We start from the raw sequence: 20,655 nt of genomic DNA on the forward strand, positions 1-20,655 counted from the left end.
GGTGAATCCCATTTTTGCTACACTAGGTTGATAGGTGTCTCCACAAAAAACATCATTGAGCTGAATGGCAGCTCCAAATGTGCAGCACACCATGGATGCTGGCTGGTGGGAGCAGCATTATGCTTGGGAGACATTCTCCTGCACTTGCATGTAGTAATCAAAGACATGCCGACAGCTGTGAATCACCTGTGTCCCTTCATGCTTGATGTCTTCCCCGACAGCGATGTCATCTTTCAGCAGTGTAAATGTCTGTGTCTCAGAGCCAGAATCATGCTACAGAGGTTTGAAAAGCATTATAGTGATGTCACGTTGATGTCTTGGTGGCCAAATTTGCCTGATGTAAACCTAAAGAACCCATCTGGATCGCTATCGAGCATCATTACCACGTATGCAAATCAGTGATATGTTATTTACGTGAATTACAAGACCTGTGTGTAGACATCTAACGCTTCATACCTCCTCAAACCTAACAACAAGCTGTCTGATCCCTGATATGCAGAATCAGTGATGTATTTTGTCCCAAAGATGGACAAACAAGCTATTAAGCAGGTCATAATGTTTTGGACCACCAGTCTATACAGGATGTTACAAAGAGGTACAGCCAAACTTTCAGGAAACATTCTTCACACACAAAGAAAGAAAATATGTTATGTGGACATGTGTCCGAAAACGCTTACTTTCCATGTTAGAGCGTATTTTATTACTTTTCTTCAAATCACATTAATCATGGAATGGAAACACACAGCAACAGAATGTACCAGCATGACTTCAAACGCCCGCATCTCGTGGTCGTGCGGTAGCGTTCTCGCTTCCCACGCCCGGGTTCCCGGGTTCGATTCCCGGCGGGGTCAGGGATTTTCTCTGCCTCGTGATGGCTGGGTGTTATGTGCTGTCCTTAGGTTAGTTAGGTTTAAGTAGTTCTAAGTTCTAGGGGACTTATGACCACAGCAGTTGAGTCCCATAGTGCTCAGAGCCATTTGAACCATTTGACTTCAAACACTTTGTTACAGGAAATGTTCAAAATGTCCTCCGTTAGCGAGGATACATGCATCCACCCTCCGTCCCATGGAATCCCTGATGCGCTGATGCAGCCCTGGAGAATGGTGTATTGTATCACAGCCTTCCACAATATGAGCACGAACAGTCTCTACATTTGGTACCGGGGTTGCGTAGACAAGAGCATTTAAATGCCCCCATAAATGAAAGTCAAGAGGGTTGAGGACGGGAGAGTGTGGAGGCCATGGAATTGGTCTGCCTCTACCAATCCATTGGTCACCGAATCTGTTGTTGAGAAGCATACGAACACTTCGACTGAAATGTGCAGGAGCTCCATCGTGCATGAACCACATGTTGTGTTGTACTTGTAAAGGCACATGTTCTAGCAGCACAGGTATGAAATCATGATAACATGCTCCATAGAGCGTAGGTGGAAGAACATGGGGCCCAATCAAGATATCACCAACAATGCCTGCCCAAACGATCATAGAAAATATGTGTCGATGACGTGATTGCACAATTGCGTGCAGATTCTCGTCAGCCCACTCATGTTGACTGCGAAAATTTACAATTTGATCACGTTGGAATGAAGCCTCATCCGTAAAGTGAACATTTGCATTGAAATGAGGATTGACACAATGTTGGAGAACCATTCGCAGAAGTGAGCCTGTGGAGGCCAATCAGCTGCTGATAGTGCCTGCACACGCTGTACATGGTACGGAAACTACTGGTTCTCCCGTAGCACTCTCCATACAGTGACGTGGTCAACGTTACCTTGTACAGCAGGAACTTCTCTGACACTGACATTAGGGTTATCCAACTGCACGAAGAATTGCCTCGTCCATTGCAGGTGTCCTCGCCATTCTAGGTCTCCCCAGTCGCTTAGTCATAGGCTGGAATGTTCCGTGCTCCCTAAGACGCCGATCAATTTCTTCGAACGTCTTCCTGTCGGGACACCTTCGTTCTGGAAATTTGTCTCGATACAAACATACCGCGCCATGGCTATTGCACACTGCTAATCCATACATCAAATGGGCATCTGCCAACTCTGCATTTGTAAACATTGCACTGACTGCAAAACCACATTCCTGATGAACACTAACCTGTTGATGCTACGTATTGATGTGCTTGATGCTATTACTGTAGAGCAATGAGTCACATGTCAGCACAAGCACCGAAGTCAACATTACCTTCCTTCAATTGGGCCAACTGGCGGTGAATCGAGGAAGTACAGTACATACTGACGAAACTAAAATGAGCTCTAACATGGAAATTAAGCATTTCCCGACACATGTCCACATAACGTATTTTCTTTATTTGTGTGTGAGGAATGTTTCCTGAAAGTTTGGCTGTACATTTTTTGTAACACCCAGTATAGAGAGTGAGAGTGGTCCTATCATACTTCCCCGGGGCACTCCTGAGAATAACCCCAATACCCCTGCCTCTGATGAACACTCACCATCAAGGACGACATTCTGGCTTCTACTACACAAGAGGTCATCTCGAGCCATTCACATATCTTGAAACCTAATCTGTAATTTCAGACCTTCATCAACAGTCTGCAGTAGCGCACTGTGGCAAACACTTTCTGGAAATAGCAATGTGGAATCTGTCTGTTCCCTTCATCGCTGATTTGCAGGATATCTTGTGAGAAAGGGGCAAGTCGAGTTTCACAGGAACGATTATTTCTAAATCTGTGCTGATTTGTGAACAGAAGCTTTTCTGTCTCATGGAAATCAAAGTGAAAATACATTCAAGAATTCTGCAGCAAACCAATGTTAAGGATATTGGTTTGTAATGTTGTAGGTCCATTTTTTTACTCTTCTTATATACAGGAATTACCGTGCTTTTTTCCAATTGGTTAGGACTTTGCATTAAGCAGGAAATTACAATAAATGCATGCTAAGAACAGGACCTATGCCATAGTGCACTATTTGTCGAGAGACCCATTGCTGAAATTTTGACATTATGTTGGCTAGACAGTAGGTTGGAGGATTCAGTTCTGATACTGCACAGCTCTCAAATTATACTTACTAGTTATTAGAGGCATTTGATATCCATAGGTGACACCAGACCAAAACCAGACTGACTCAACTATGCGCTGAATCTGTGGGTCTTCACACTTGAGACATGCATTGGTACCTGGCCATTTCCGCACCCTTCTACAAGGATCATCAGGTATCAGAGAAATGCTTCACTTATTGTGAAAGGAATACAATACCACTGATCCAAGTTCCGCTGGAGGACACCCTGTATCACCACTAGTAATTTCCTTTCCTGTTGCACCACAAAGAGAGTGAGGGCAAAATGACTTCTCTATATGCCTCTGAATGAGCCCTAATCTCTCTAAACTTGTCTTCGTGGCCCTTACATGGAATGTACATTAGTCGCAGTAGATTGTTCTGCAGTCAGTGTCAACAGCCATTTCTCTAAATTATCTCACTAGTGCTCCTCAAAAAGAATGTCGCTTTCCATCCACCGGTTTCCATGTACACCACGATTCTTTGTGCACTACATTTCCCGGGGGTTTGTACTGTAGTACTGTGTAGTGGACACCTAGAGACCCCACTGAATGTGTCGAGATGGTTGTGTACCGTGTGAGTCAACACAGCTCTCCCCATTATCTGCAAAAAAAGTCACAGTGCAGTTACAGTAAGCTCCTGAGGTACTACCTGTCAGCTATAATTTGAAGTTAGCAGTCGTCAGTTGTTGTTGGCTCTGAGCAATCTCTGTAGTGCCGATTTTTAACATTTTGTTACTGCAAACGCTGTGGAATGTTCATATGGCGTCGCTGTAGCATTTGCCAATTGTGTGGTAACTTTCCATGCTGACAAACATTCTGACTGTAAAGTAACAATGCTTGGGCAGTCTTTAAGCATTAACGCTTTAATCCCTTTGCAAAGTCAAACTTTTTGATGTTATATTTGACATGTGATCAGTTTGTTTATTTATTTATTTTTGTAATTTTATTTTTGTGGTTTAGGACAAAAACTGTAGTGGTAGTGTATTTCTCCTAGAGCCCTTATGTGAGCTACTATTTTCCACTGTGAAAATGAGGCAATTTTTTTTTCCAACTACACAAGTGACGATAGTAGTGATCTGACAATAAACAAAAACTGTTTGTTGTAGCAATTTTTATGCATCTGGTACAGTGTACTATCACAAGATACCAGGTACATCTACAGATGGTAATATATATATTCCCAAAAGCTTTGTAAAACCACTAAGTGGTTGGCAAGTACGCTTCCCGAGATTCACAAAAGACATAATTGTGTAATACCGTATTTACTCATATCTAAGCTGCACTATTTTCCGGTTTTTGTAATCCAAGACACCGCCTGCAGCTTAGAATCAAGTGCAAAGTAAGCGGAAGTTCTGAAAAATGTTGGTAGGTGCCGCCACAACTAACTTCTGCCTTCGAATATATGTAGCACTACACAGGCATGCTTTGCAGGAACAAAGATAAATACTGGCGTCAAAACCTCTGCGTCAGTAAACAAATTTAAAAAAAACGGGGGAGGGCGGTGGGGCGGGGTGGGGCGGTGGGGGGGGTGGGGGGGGGGGGGGGTGGAAGACGAGCTTTTTTCTCTGCCCCGAGTTTTGACCACTGCATTTTCATACTTTACCCAACAAAGTAAATACAAATTCCATATTCTTCATCTCTGAATGTTGCAGCCTTTCAATGTACTATGAAAATCCGACTAGAAGACTGTTTGGGATGTTTGTCAATATGGCCAAGTCTACGTTCTGAATTTTTGTCCTACCTGTGACAAGAGATGGTTGTTAATAGCAACTTTTATGAATTGTGAATAACATGCAGTATTCTCTTCACCATAGGAATAATACGAATGTAAACATTTTGCCATGTATTCCTATGTGTTTCCTGCTATCTCATTTAAATCCTGTCTTCCTAATAAACTACGAAACTAGAGTGAGACAACAGTAAACGCGGAAGAATATATATATCATGTCATGTTTATATTCGTATTATTCCTATGCTGAATAGTGATACAGTCAGAAATGAAGCACGGCAACTGACTAGATTTTTAAACCTAAGATGGCTCTAATTTCTGTGCAGAATGTAATGCACTAAAGAGGCATCTGCAAAAATTTTCAAACGGAGAAAGTTTTTCGCTAAACTTTCGTTTGGAACATCTATCATATGCAGTCTATTAAATGGTTCTTGTTGATCATTATCAAAGAAAGTGGCAGTGTAAGTAACAACAAATAGCAGTCTCTTGCCATTGTTTTGCTGATGAGACGATTCCTCTCTCTCTTTTTTTTTTTTTTTTAAATTGTAAGCGGCAGTAGCGTGCGCAAAAGCAAGCCATCCCGCGAGCGGCGACAGGCCGTAAACACGCATAATCAGAATGCGACAAACAATGCATGGCACAGTACTATAATGCATTTTGAGCTTAGAGTGACGGAAACACCTATAACAAAGAGAACGGCACTTATCAGATCAAAGAAAAATAAGCAATCAATTCAAACCAGACGAAGCACGTGAAAAAGGCTCTCTAGTATAAATACGGACGGAGAGCCTGACACAGAGCAATGACTACCTGGTAAAGCTTAACTGCTAAGTTTACCACACGCACCAAACTACTGTAGCTGTATTGTCATTCATTCGACCTAAATTGTCTCATATTGCAATGGACCAACTTCGTTTCGGTTTGGAGATGTTGTCTAAAACGTTTCTCCCCCTTGAACTTCGAGTCACAAATTTCAAGTGCTGCTTAGATTCGGGAAAATTTTTTTTCCTTGATTTCGACTCTCATTTTTCAGGTGTGGCTTAGATTTGAGTGCGGCTTGGATTTGGGTAAATACAGTAAGTGTACTTCCCAAACCATTTTGAGAAACTATTTTGATGGAAAGCATATTTTCCAAGAGCCATTAAAACACTGTTATTTGGCGGGCTGTATATTTCTCACAGCCCTAAAAGCTATATTTCATAACAAAAAGAAAGTAAACTGGTGCAGCGGACTATCACTGGTTTCCAGGAGCACGTAGAAGTGGTTCAATGTATTCCCATAAATGCAGTAAAGAAACACAGCTACTGCTAAGTATATCTCTCATGACCAGTAAAAGCCTTAAGTGACTCTTTGCAGCAGGTTGACAGACTGTACTGCCCATGTGAGTCACACTGCCCCATTAACGAATGGAGACACAGTGCACTCTGCTAAAGTAAATGAGAGTGCAGGTTCGCTTTCACCTACATTACACAGTCAGTTGTACTTAGTGATTTCTGGTGGACTAAAGAATATTGAGAAAGGAGAAATGAAGGAAGATAAGTGTTTAATGTCCCATAAACATTGAGGTCTTTAGTGTCTGAGCACAAACTCTGATTGTTTCAAGGATGGGAAGGCTATTTATTGTGCCCTTTCAGAGAAACCATCTCGGGCATTTGCCTATACTGATTTAGAGAAAGCTCAGGAATCCCAAGTCTGGGTGGACTAGATGGAGCTGTAGAGAGCAAAAACTGTAGAGGAAAACAGAGATTGGAATACATCCAGCAGATAATTGAGGCTGTAGGTTGAAAGGGCTACTCTGAGATGAACAGGTTACCTCAGGAGAGTAATGCATGGACTTTATCTGTTAGTCGCCCTGAATGTGAGTCCAGTGAGCTCACCACTGTGCCACCTCGCTCGATATATTGTGAGAGAAGTTCCTGATTTAACCATTTCACAGGATGTGGGAAGTGTACTTACCATCAACTGTATTTCTTTACTGTATTCCTGAGAACACATCACACGAGCTCTGTATGCACCTGGCACCTGATGTTAGTTTGCTGCACCAGCTGAACTTTCTGTCTGTTATGAAATGTAGCTTTTAATTGTCATTAAATGTCACTTGTTCCTTTCAGAAGCAGTTGCAACTATATGTGCCACCAAATAATGTTGTTTTGAAGGCCACTGGGAAGTATGCTTACTACCAAAGTAATTTTTCCATGATACAAGGGGAATATACTTACCACAAAATTAATTTCTTTTTTTGGACTGCAGAAATGATACAGTTACCACCAACTGACCATACTTACCACTAATTTAGTTGTTTTACTATGCTCTTGGGAAAATGTTGTACCTCCTCTGGATGTGGTTGACCTTTTGTGATAATATGCTAAACAACTGGTGTCTGTTTGTCATGACATCAGTGCTGTTGTCACTTGTTACAACAGAACACATTGTTTCATTCTGCAATATATGCTATTGTGACTTGTCTCAGCTCGTTTCTTTAAGTAGTGTTAAATGAAGTTTCTAGGATTGTAAAATAGATAGTCAAATAAAAACAGAAAATTCCTTTTTTTCACATCTAGTAGTAACACATAACAGCTTACTAAAGACAGTGGGAAGTATACTTACCACTATAGTTTTTTGCTCCTAAATCACAAAAATAAAATAATCAAAAATTAAATGTAGTTGAAACTTCTAAAATGATACCAAAACAATTAACTTTACAGGGCTGCTACAACAAATGTGCCTACAAATGGGTTAAAAACAAAGTATGCAAGCTGTGGGGGCAGTGTGAAACATTTTTAAGCACTGTATTTGAAAAATATTATTCATTTTGTTCCACATCTAGAATGTTAGGTTTTGTGGATTTTTGCCTGTACATTAATGGGTGTGGATGCGTTCAGTGGAGGCAAGTGTGTCGTGTATGATTTTTCTCAGTAAATATGTCCTACTGACGTTGCAGTATATCTCCAATGTTCTGGATGCATCAAATGAAGTTTAAAAGACAGCTAACTGCTGCTGCTGGTATGCCTCTTCATGTAAATGTCAGAGTTACTATTATTATTCAATACAGAAAGGAAGATTACCAGCTTAGCAATTTGCTGAAAATGAGTTCATTAAAGGGAATATTACAATTAACATCCTGTTAGCGGCAAATTAATTAGAGATGGGAAGCAGCCCCAGATTGGAGAAGGAAATTGGATGGATAGCTGACTCCATAAAAATTAATACATTTCATACTGTGCTCGAGCACAGGCAATAAAAAACAGTGAGCAAACATGATGTGTGTACTTGTTGCCTCATGGTCTCCTGCGAAACTGAGGTGCTTGAGTAAGCTACATCGCACTGCTTCGTTGTGTGCTTGTTGTCAAGCCAGTTTATGAAGTACACATCCCTCTTCATTTTTATATAACTTTGTTTTGAATGCACTGTACAAGAATATTGAATACCTTGAAAATTATCGAGTTCAGCCATTCATTCACATGTAATATTCCAACAGCTCCATCACCGATGAGAGCCTTCAGGGGTGTAAAACGAGTAAGTGAGAAGTGCCACTGAACTACTAACAACCATTTTCATCTACTACTAATCTGCTCACATTAATCATTATTCAAGGGGATCAGTTCTACATCATTTTATTTTTATAAATATACAGAGAAGCAACTACTTGAAAAAAGCCAATGCTCTGCAACTTAAACTGCTCTGCCAGTATTTTGATTTAATACTTCATGCTAAATGGGCATTTAATTTTACACAGGACACTGTCATCTAAACTTATTCTGATAAAATCATATACTTCCTTCCTGTGCAATGCCCTTTATGCTGTCAATGCCACGTTGGGACCGGTACAGTAGTTAATGTTCCGTGGAGAACCAACCGTACCTGCACATAGGCTATTATTATGATGGAATCACCACTTCAAAAGGCATTCCTGTCTGCTCCCAGAGAATATGTTGCATGGCTAAATATGGTTTTCTGTTAGAAAGTGTTTGTGCGTTGTGTATTTGAGGTGGGACAGGTAGTTAAATTCACATATCCAGGTAAATTATTGGTGGACTGGCTAATAAAACATTTTTTGCTTTAATTTTGAATATTTGGGGATTTCCAGATTGCTCCTAATGTCGGCTGGCAGATGTTAAAAGGGTGTTGCACCTGAATATAAAACAGTTTTCTTAACCCTAAGGTTCAATGCATATTCTCTATGGAAATTATTTATATTGTGATTGTTATGGTTGCAAATTTTGCAATTAATGCTAAATTCTCTCTTGTCCATTTGAGCAGCTCAGAGGTCAGCATATCTTGCTGCTATGTGGAGGACCCAGGTCCAATTCGTGGTAATGCCTTTTTTTTTAAGGGGCGAAGCTACCCCACACCCACACTGACATAGTGACCATCACCAAAGTTCTACCATCACCTCCGTTTGCTTCGTTACAATTGAGAAGTGCACAGGATGTGGGGTCATGATGTTGTCCGTAGGATTACCCACTAATACAGGCACTTTGAGGCGATAGAAGTGGTCGAGAAGTGAGCAGAAGGTAGCAGTTTTAAGGGCAGGGGGAGAAAAGTGCCAAGGCAAGCACCAAAGGAAAAGAACTTCTGCAATAGTCTGGACAGATAGTAAGAGCAGCAACAGTTTCTTTCTGTCTGCAAGGGTGAGGTTGTCGTTAGTTTTGGGTATCGTGCGATGCTCGATACCATTGTCGCAGCTTAAAACACTCTTTACGAGTGTCAGGCCTATTGAGGAGGGGTACTCCTGGGCTGTGCACCTGAGTGTCTCCTGTGTCACCTGCAGCACCTGTACTTGTAACATGCCAAGGTCATTATACGAGTGGTCAATTGGCCATAAAGAGGTTTGGTTGGATATGTTTATGTTTAGTGTGCAATACTGCGTTCCCGTATTGACAGTTGGTCAGCTAGATATTTGCAGCTGGTAATGCCATTTAGTTTTGCTGTAATGCAGGGATTCACCAGTGTTTATTTTGCCTGTGAGCTTGTGCTGTCCACAGGTGATTAATTGTCCCTAGATAGAAGTGTTTTTCAGCAGTTGTGTTTTCACCCGTAGTTGTGGTCGTAGTTTCCCAGGTTAAGAATGAAGTGATTGTCAGAGTGTCTCAAGTTCCTTTACAGTCATGTGGTGAGTTTTTTGAATATCTGTGTGTGAGTCTCAAGGCCGTATTCTCTGTGAAGGTCGACAGTGTGTGTGGACTGTGGTGCACTTCGTTCTGTATCACCTGTAGGCGGCACATGTGGTCAGAGCCAAGTAATCCCAGACTGCAGCTGCATGTATCATCATGGATCTAATCAGTATCATGTACACGGACCTCGATACCCTCCTATTCAGTGTGCTTTACCTGTTGAGCTTAGAGTAACACTGTTTGAGCCTTGCATTTGCTCAGTTGGCCTGTCACTGAAGTGTTTGACTTTCACACTGAAACGTATTGGGCGTGTGTGTAGTGTTATTTGTCTGCAGTCTTAATGTGGGGTCCAGCCCACTCATCTTGTATAGGGTGCCTAAAGGATGCTGCATTATCAAAATGCTATACAACAATTCAAGCAAACAACATTAATAGTTTTTATTACAAATAAGAAGCTTGACAATGCTTAACCTGGAATTTACAATGGTGTCGCAAGCAATAGGCGACATGCAGTATAAATCTGAGTCCTTTGCTATATACAATGTTCGTGCAAGTTTGACACACAGTTTGTGGATCACTAATAACTGTTATTGTAGCATTCAGCGCTAGGCCTGTCCGTATACTGTCATAATCCTGTCCAAATACTGAGTGGCCGAGTCTGGCAGGAGCGGCACTTATATTCTCTATGTCTAGGGGCCTGCTCCCGTTGTGGTGTGGTCCTTGCCAGTGGGCTATTGGCTGACGGTGTGTTCACTGCCTACTTTGCTCTTGCGATCTTAATTTTCATTCCAGAGCTTGTGGGTATGCCAGAACACTTAATGTTTGTGCAGTTGTTATGGTTTGTCAGTGAACAGAACTGCTTCACACTTGTCAGCATTTGCTTTAACACACTGTCCTTCCAGCTAGGCAGTTTTGCTTGCAGTTGCGAATTATGCCTGATGGTTTTCAGTCTTGCACTAGGATGGTAATGTCATCTGCGTAGATGGTTGCCATTGTGTTTTGTTCAGTTGGAAAGTCATTGACGTAGAGATTAAACAAGAGGGGCCCTTGGATGCTGCCTTGGGGTACTCCCATTTGTATACTGTGTTGTGTTGACTGTTTGCCCTGAACGTCGGTGTTGAAGCTTCTGTGGGTGAGATATGAGTGTGTAAGATGCATGAACTCGTCGGAGAGACTAGCAGTGCAGAGTTTGCGAATGAGACGATTGTGCCGTAGATGCCTGAAGACCAGGAACAGCGCTCCTGTAGCTTTGTTGGTGTTGGGGGTGTGTGTAATATGTTCTTCTACACCGAGGAGTTGTTGTGTTGTGGAGTGGTGATTGCTGAATCCAAATTGCTCCAGTCTCAGCGAGTCATTGGTGTTGCAGTGCATAGTAAGATGTTTGAGAATCATCTTCTCAACAATCTTATTCAGGGAGCTCAGCAGGCTGATGGCTCCGTAATTTTGTGGTTGGGAGTGGTATTTCCCTGGCTTCCTGAACATCAGGACAGGGAAGTGTTGATGTTGTAGAATGGTATTCGTCATATGTGTGAGATGCTCTATAGCTTTATTCGTGAACTCCTGGGTGACACGGTTTTGAAAGTGATTGGGACCAGGAGCTTTTCTAGCTGTTTTGTGCTTAATAACCTGTGTAATTTCATGTGTAGCTGTATGTATTGTTACATTGCACTTGGGCTTGGTTACAAGGCATGTAACCTCCTGGTTCATTTCAAGTAGCAGCGCTGGATTGGAAGGAGCCAGATTCAGTGTGAATGATGTTGCTAGTGTTCTGGTCATCAGCTCATGCTTCTCCTCCATGGAGTATGCTGGTCTGTAAGGCAGTGGTAAGGGCTTTGACAGCTTCAACAAGTTTCCTGCTTTGTGTAACTTTGGGAATTTGTGGGATACGACTTTTCAAGCATTTCCTTGAACAATGCCCAATTCACACGCTTGTAGCTCAGTATCCTGTGAGATTCATCATACTGCTGTGTTTCTTCCAAGTAAAGTATTACAGGTGTTTGGTGAGGCCAAATCATGTATAATTTCAATGTTGATTGTGACTATAATGCGCATCACATCTAATGTCTATCACATTTAGTCTCTGTTCCCTGTTTTACGTGTCACCTCAGCTGGCACTAGTGTAATGTAGTTTGGGCGCAGTGCATGTTTGCATAGTTTTTTTGCTATTGGTGTTTGATCTTTGTTAGTTCCAAGCAGAGTGTTTAGCATTAAGATCACCAGTAGCTTTTAGTCACTATGCTATGTTGAGTATTGTGCTGATATCGCTTGTTATGATGTTACCAGATCAATTGTATATCGATATCAATGTAGTGTTCACTCAGTTGACTTGACCCTAACAGCTGTGGCTTCTAGTCTTTCAGGTTCAGGGATCTTAATATTTGTGTATTCTTTGTCTCAATATATGATGATTGCTGTTCCACCCACAGTTGTGCCTTCAGATGGTCCGTACAGTAGATGTGATATCTTGGGAAGAGCAGTTGTTTGTGTGACTGGAGCTCAGCTTCATTCATGAGAGCATTCCAGATTCCCTTCTCCTCCATAAATGCAGCTAGCTCTGCCCTTTTGTTGCCAATCCCATCTGCATTCCAGAATAGCATCTGGGTCAAAGTACTGTTGTTTGTGTTTTGTGGTGTATTATCTATGGAAGAGTGTGGGCAGTGTGGTGATAGCAGTTTGTATAGCAGCCACGCACTGGCTGGGTGTAGCCGTCATGAGTTTGTGCATGTGTTACGATGAAGAGCCTCAAGAGGATCTTAAGCCACGTGAGTGGGGAATAGTGTATCCACTATGCCTCTGATTGTGGTGAGAATGTTTGTTATGTCAGCCAAAGTGTTGGCGGTGGTGTTGGTGGCTGGTGGTCCTTATGTTGGTGTACTGGATGGGCTGGCTTGTGTGTTATTCATGGTTCGTATTTCATCTGGGGTCACCTGTGTTATTGCTGTGGTGAGGGGGGCAAGAGTGTGAGTAACAGTTACATTGTTCCTTTGAATGTATTCCTATGTTTGTCTGGTCTGTTGTGGGTGTATTTGTTGTGGTGTGATAGTGTCCCCTCTTTTGTTTTTTGGGTACCTTCGTTTCATATCGTGTTTTTGAGGTGCCCTAGTTTGGGTGTGTCTTCTGTGATCTCGCGAGTGTCACAATCTGGCCTAGACAGAGTTGACTTGGTGTTGTCTGGGACCGGCAGTGTTGTCATCAGTACAGGGGCAGTTTCTAGCATTGCAGGTGTGGGTTGTGGTTCTGTTGTTGTGGGGATGTGCCATGAGTTTGTGGAGCTCTGTGCATCCTCAGTTCATCCACTTCCACTGACAATGCCAGTAAAAGAGATTCCACACCTTACTGGTTGGGGGGTGGGGAGTGTCTTGGAGCTGTTCTGGTTACCACTTGTCTGTCTTTGGCACTTTTGCACCTTAGAGCTTCTTTGTATGCTGCACACCATCTGTTGTTTGCACATGGACCCGTCCACATTTGGTACATTTGATAGTTGTACCAAGTTTAAAGTGTCGTGCTACACGGTTACCAGTGCATTTGCAGCACCGTGTGCCAGATCACATCGGGTGCCACACGGCCAAACTGCTGGCAGTGGTGGCACTGTTGCGGGACACACGGAGGTGTGTATATTTCTGCTGCGACCATGTGAAGCAGGAGCATCTGTGTCAGAAAGTTGCAGGAGTAAGCTGTGTCGTCCAACTCCACTAAATAGTTTGGCTGCAGTCTGTGTGTCACAAATCCCCGAATTCATCTCATGCTCTCACAGTCCCAGCTGAGAGCTGTGATTATACCATGAAGAATGTCATTGAGGGTTGTGGTGTCAACTCCTTTCACGATGTACATTCGAGTTTTTCCCCCTTGGGTGCTATATTTATGATACTCAATTCCCCCAGCTTTGATGAATTTCAGGAGTTTTGTGCAATCTGTTTTGTTGCATACATACAGTGATACATGGTCCCTTGTGAGTTTTGTGTTTGGTATATGGTGGGGAGTGACATTCTACAAATGTATTGTTTAGCTCGCCGAGGCAAGTGTAATTGTGTATTATGACCAGTGGGAAGCCAGTCGGTGTAGTGTTCTGCGTAGCGGCTGGGGTAGTGTTGTGTAGTTGAGGTGCTGCAGAATTGTTTGTATGGTCCCTCATATTACCGATGCTCAGAACTGGTGTTGGTAAAAGCACGCTGCATTTGCCGTGTGAGTCAGTAGGCGCAGTTGTTCATGTATGTTGCTGCTGATTGCATTTTGGACCCACCAGCTTCCAAGGTCCATCTTTGTTCCACGGAGCTGTCACTTCCAGCTCGAGGACTACTGCGGTGATATTGAGGGCCACTCTAGTATATTCACTGGTGGTGTGACTGGTGTTGGTGTTGCTGTTGCTGTTGCGTTGCTTCCACCCGTCAGTTGGACAATGAGCTCATGCTGTCTCCGAGCCATTGCTTCTTGATTTGTGGCAGCAAAGTCCAGATTTAGCTGGTTCATCACTTACTGATAGGTGGCAAAGCAAGACAGAAACGTTGAAGGGAACAGATGGCACTCCTGCCTCTTGTGCTGCAGACTTGCTACGGGTCGTCGGGTGGAATCTGCTTGGTGGATCTGCCGTCTCCCAGACATAAGGATACTTTTAAGGATAGAATGTGGATATGAGACAATTTTACTTTTTCGTCTGAAAAGACAATTTTGCTTTTTTAGTGTACATACAGAAGAGGGGAGTCCTTATGACTCACTTGTGCAAGATTCAATGCACAGTGCAAGAGGGCACGGGTGGAAGACAGCAGCCTGTACTGGACAGTGATGTCCAATGTGAACGTGCCCCATACACTGAAATACCCTATTAAAGAATGGGAGAGTCACACTGGGGAAGTTTCAACCACATTTGTAGGAACTTTGAGCCAGAACTCTTGGCCACCTAGCACTGTCAAGTGTGTAGCAGCGTGTGCTTGTTAGTGACACTCCAAAGAGTGTCCTGTGGCATCTACGCCCGTTTTAGCGTATGTGTAACACAAATATCCTCTCGCAGCTACTGCAGGGTCAGGGGGAAGGCAGCTGCTCAGCTGTGACTCACCCGTAGTACTGCCCGTGGTTTTCCTTGGTGGGAGGACTGGAACGAGGTGCACCAAGCCTTGTGATGCCCATTGAGGAACTGTTGGACTGAGGCGTAGTGACTCTGAGGTCAAGAAAGCTGGCAGTGACCAGAACAGGGAGTGCTGACTCACGCCCCCCCCCCCCCCCCCCCCCCCCAATACTGCTTTCAGTGATGCCATTGCAGAGGATTACACTGTGGTTGGTCATCTGGTTTTGATGTGGCCCAGAACATGAAGCTTTCCTTTGCTTTTTTTTGCTAAATTGATTCTTACTTCTGGACACAAACACCTATACAGAGCAAATGTATTGGCATCCAGGGTTTGGTTATTTGGGGGGGGGGGGGGGGGGGGGGGGGGAGTGACGGTTTGTTGTTGTTTCCACACCCCCTCGCCCAGCTTCCCTCAAAAATGCAACTCGCTAGCAACCTCGCTGTTAGCATACGACAGACATCTACAATTTTAATAACAATAATAAACACACAAAAATACATTAAATTATTCAATATAATAGTAACAATACAAATAGGTGGATCAAAGAAGGGAGAAAAAATAGAACAAACAAATGAACTTCAGAAAGTGTACAAACTGACATGGACACACTATAATAAAAGAAACATTTCAGTACAAGGCAAACACATGCGCTACAATACAGTTGTTGTATCAGAAGCACTCTTTGCATCAGAAATGACCACAATCTGTGGACCAGGCACCACAAAGCAGAAAGAATACAATGCAAAATCCTCAGAAAATTTTTTGGAGCAGTGCACAGAGATGGCATATGGATGAAGAGATCAACCAGTGAATTATAAGAACACAGAGGCAGACTCAGTCACAATCAGAAAACACCGACTAACGTTCTGTGGACTCATACACACAATGAACAGCGACAGATTCACAAAGGGATTTAGGATGTAGTAAATGCCTTAATCAAAAAAACCAGTTGGTTTCAAGAAATAGAAGTAGGCTAAAACGAGCAGGAATCAGAATGGAAATGATGAATGAAAGAGACAAATTCAGAAACAAAATTATGAACATAAAACTTGAAGTAAAGGGAAGGAAGAAATCAGAGAAAATATGTACATATCAAAGGAAACAAGAACACAGTCAAAGAATGAAAAGATTTTGGGAAGAGAAAAGGGAGAAGGAAAGAAGGAAAAAGCTGAACAATCACGTAACAACCAAGTTGAACTCTGTCAAAGTGTGTGCTCACCATCATTATTTCAATAAACATTATGACTGTACAGAGGTCTGCAAACACATGTGAATGAGGGGAATACTGTTTCTATCAGTGATTTCCAACTGTATTCGGGAAGTCATTCTTTCTGTTGTTGTTGTATCGGATCTGTTGTTGACAGCTGGTATGTTCAACCCAGTGGTGTGCAGCTTTACCCGGCTGGAATGTTGTCAATCAGACCAAAAGCATGTCCTTGTGGGCAGACCCTAGCACGAGCAACTGAAAAGTGTCCTTTATTACATGTAGCTTGTCATTGCTGGAAGAACTTGGCATTTTTGACACACTTCTGTTTCCACGCTACCTCCTTCTCCAAAAGTTATGTGTGCATTTGGAAATTGGTGAACTAAAAAATATAAAGACATCGTGTCATTCTGCCACATCTGTCTGTAGTGTGCATTATGGGGTGCGTGTACGATACAAGGCATTTAGGTATGGTGAGGTTACTTAGCCATTAGTGTTCACAGTGGCTGGCATAAAGGAAACATGACAAGTATTACATTAGAAAGCAACAGCGATAGCTTTCCGACCGCATAAATTCTACTAGGCAGAGTCAGAAGCAGACACAGTGGCCTGTGCCAGATACGAGGGTTGGAAGTGGCTGAAATGTGAGTCGTGGGACAGAGAGAAAGAGAGAGAGAGATAGAGAACACACAGACAGCACCATAAAGCATTCCCCATCTCTTTCTGCACAGAATGCACCACACTGCTGCCTTCAAAGGGCACCCCAGTATAATATGTTGTTTGGGAAGTGTTTGGTAGTTATCATCATTGCTATGACCTCCCCTTGTATCCACTCCTGCAAGATTGTGAAATCTACAGCCACTGAGGAGATTTATGTGAGATGTTCCTATCAACTTTATGTAATATTCATATTGCACACTTCTGCAGACAAAACAGATTTTCGACCTTAGCTTAGGAAAGAAAAGAATCATCACAGATCATTAAGGTTCAAAGAACTTGTCTTCAACACTGTAAGGGATCCGTGATCCCACAAACATAGATCCTAGAATCTGACGCCCAGGTCGATAGCGGACAGGAGTCGATTGTCGAGCGCTGCAGTAGGCAGTAAGACTAGTGCTGAGTGCGCAGTAGTATGGTAGAGTGTCGAGTGAGAAGTAGAGTGGGAAAGACGGGCAAGAATGGTGGTCGAGTGAGTTGTAAACGGTAAAATTCACTGGAGTATGACGAGTGAGCACGTCCCCCTGATCGTCGTGGGGTTGACTCTCACTAATGCCAATTCGCGAGTGATAAGAAACAGAAAGTCACAAGTGCCGAATTACGTGTTTCACGTCAACCGCGTCGGCCAGCAACAACCATGGATTGCAGTAAGGATTGTTGTGAATGTTAACCATCAGCATTGCGTGTGACAAAGTACTGAAAATCAGCAATCAATAAAAAGAGATAACCGCAATTAGACGTGTAAGGCAAAGGTAGCAACTGCCTCAGAATTTGTGTGTTAGTAGGAAATATATATCAGTTGTACATCACAACCTTTGTGATACTTAACAATAGACAAACTTTCAATCATTAGCTATTCCGTCTCAGAACAGCCGCATTCGGTTGAAATACTCCTGAAACCACAGCAGAACAACCAATAGCCTTTCATCCATTAAGCACACAGTCATATATCATAATAATTAACTGTTTGGTGGCTTCGGTAAATTACCCAAAATCCAGTAAAGGAATTAATCGGGGGTGTTTCAACACGAATGCTTAAAAATTCTTTTGTAGTTAACCTATTTTCAGATCATGAAGAGTTCTTTGTTACAGCTTGTATTTTTGTTCCAGGTGGCACTGAACTTGATGGCTGTAGTGATGTCATGAAGGCACAAAGTCGGAAGTTGTTAAAAGTTCAGAAACAAGATTTTCAAAAGTACTTCTTCTTGGATACCAATATTTCGCCCCTGTTTGTGTTGGATACACAGATGTCTCAGTTGTTGTCACATAATTTGAGTGTAGTGACTGAATCTAGAAAACAGTTTCTTTTGCTTCCCTGTACCCCAACCATTATGTGCAATGCAGGACTCCTAACTAGACAAACACACAGAGCACAGCCCTCTGTCTTCTCTTGCCATTTCTGCAGTTTGGGAGCACAGTACGGAAGTCTGACTCATGTTGACCGGACCGGCAGGGCGAAAATGGTCGACGTGGGTTTGAAGCTGGTGACAGAACGGACTGCTACAGCACGAGCAAAGGTTTTTGTGGGACCCGAACTGATGAAACTCGTACGAGAAAATGGTCTGAAGAAAAGTGACGTACTTAGCGTTGCTCGCCTGGCGGGAATTGTGGGGGCCAAGCAGACGTCCAGCCTTATCCCTCTGTGTCATAACATATCTTTATCCTCTGTGGCTGTGGACATTGAACTGGACTCTGCTCTCAACTGTGTGATTATAACTGGCACGGCAAAGTGTAGAGGGCAGACGGGCGTGGAGATGGAAGCTCTCACTGCTGTATCGGTGTCTGCCTTAACAGTGTACGATATGTGCAAAGCTGTGAGTCATGACATTGTGATATCTGAAATAATGCTTCTGGCCAAAAGTGGGGGAACTAGAGGAGACTTCCACCGGACATGAGCATCTGTGTGGGTCAGTGAAATAAGTTAAGTATACCTGGTGTGATGTAGGCAAATTTCAATGTCTGTTCGTAGTTATCATAAATTATATACACATCGAATTGGCCTGAATATAAGTTGCACCTTTAATTTCAAAAAAGAGAGAAACTTAATTAAAAATAATTTGTCAAGTTGCCCATTTACAAAAGCTTTTCAAAATGTGATTTACCCTTAACCACTTTCTTTGTAGTACACTGTAGATAAATTACACACAAAAACAAAGCTTTCAGTTGCAGTTTTCATGTAAGACACTCTTAACTTCACTAACATTCATTGTTTTGTCACTGTCAGTATTTTTGTCACTCTCCTCCCAAAGTACAGTGCCGTCGCTACAATCCCGGGCATTGCATGTGCAGCATTTCTTGAACCGTATCTTTAAAAAGCACATCTGTTAGATGAATAACTGTGAGTTTGAAATTTGCAACGTAACTGTACCGAATTCCAAAATTTTCTCTCAATGTTGTGCTTCATTGGTGAAGAATAAATTATATTCTTTAGTTAGAGAAAAACTGTGCCTGTCCCATTGTCTAAAATAGTGAAACTGTGAGAATGGTAATACAGAGGGGTCCAGAAAAATGTAGACTCTCTTTGATAGTCAATATTGATGGAACAAAATGGCATAGTGTCAAAATTCTTGCATGGGAGGAAGATCATTTTGTGTGTTCAAAGTGACACCTGTTAGCAGCCAAGCAACATCAATGTTGCTGAATTGTTGACTGAAGTACAGCTGTCAGTGTTGCCAGTGTGGTAGCTGCACAGGATGTCTTGATGGTTTCTCATATCTCATTCAGTGTAGCTGAGTTCTGTTGGTAAACTTTGTTTGTCGAGGTCCCCCATTGGTAGAAGTCGAGAATTGTAAGGTCCCGTGACCTTGGTGGGCACTTGACAGCTCCTCTTCGACTTATCCGTCGCCCACGTAGATTTTCATCTAAGTAGAATCTGATATCTCTTTGGTGGTGATGCGGAGTACAGTCTTGTAGGTAAAAATCTTTTGTTTCCAAACACCTCTTGGATGGCTAATAAAATCAATGTTTGCAGCATATGATACACCTCACCAGTTATGTACCTTCAAAGAAGAATGGGTCAGAGAAAAAATACTATGACGGACCACACCACACATTAACACCAAGTGAAGTAACATGTTTGTCCATGTGAACATGAGGATTTTCAGCAGGCCAATACACGCAGCTATGACAGTTTACATTACCATTCAGGTTGAATTGTGCCTCATTAGGCCAGATAACCTTCCCTGCAAATCATCATCTTCGTGAAGCATGCCTTCAGACCACTCGTAGTGCTCCATCCTTCGATTCGGGTTGTCCTCATTCATAGTGTGAAACAATCTTGGAATGTACACTTTCCACTTTGCAGTCTTCAGAAAGTATCATGCACTTGATCAGCTTATCCCACTTCCCCATACACCCTGCTTCATAGATATTTGAGATGATCTAGAAAAATGTTGCAATACAGCAGTGTTGGAACCTGGAGATTGATGTTCTTGTTCGGAGGACCTTTCCTTGTGCACATTTTAAACAGTATTGTCTGCTTAAAATTTATACCAAATACAATAAATTGTTGTTTCAGTACAGCCTTGCATTGCTCAAACAATAGTTGTATTTCATTCAGTGCTGCATTGTCATCTGCTGGAAACCCACACGACAAGATCTGTTGGGAAAACAGTGGTTTATGCTACCACTCAAAATTGCAGCCATATAACACTTTGTTCCAAAGGTAATGACTATCAGAGAATGTCTACATTTTTCAGGATCCCTCTGTAGTCACTACCTAAATGGGATATCAACAAAGAGAATGTTTGCATTGCTACCTCATACACAACAAATGATTTACAAACTGTAGTGATATTTTTGTTTCATTTCAA

At 42.4% G+C, this 20,655-nt stretch overlaps 1 protein-coding gene across 1 annotated transcript; it reads left to right on the forward strand.

Moving 5' to 3' along the window:
* The first annotated feature begins 18,303 nt into the window (after positions 1–18,303).
* Positions 18,304–18,738, forward strand: LOC124585881 (cyclic pyranopterin monophosphate synthase-like). Its single transcript, XM_047131403.1, has one exon. The coding sequence runs from the start codon at positions 18,304–18,306 to the stop codon at positions 18,736–18,738; it is 435 nt and encodes a 144-aa protein (XP_046987359.1).
* The last annotated feature ends 1,917 nt before the right edge of the window (positions 18,739–20,655 follow it).

This window comes from Schistocerca americana, unplaced genomic scaffold (assembly GCF_021461395.2).
Source record: "Schistocerca americana isolate TAMUIC-IGC-003095 unplaced genomic scaffold, iqSchAmer2.1 HiC_scaffold_51, whole genome shotgun sequence".
Classification (NCBI taxonomy): Eukaryota; Metazoa; Arthropoda; class Insecta; order Orthoptera; family Acrididae; genus Schistocerca; species Schistocerca americana.

What these genes read in the sequence shown, in the direction of transcription:
- LOC124585881 (XM_047131403.1), top strand. Translation starts at nt 18,304, where the DNA reads ATGGTCGACGTGGGTTTGAAGCTGGTGACAGAACGGACTGCTACAGCA.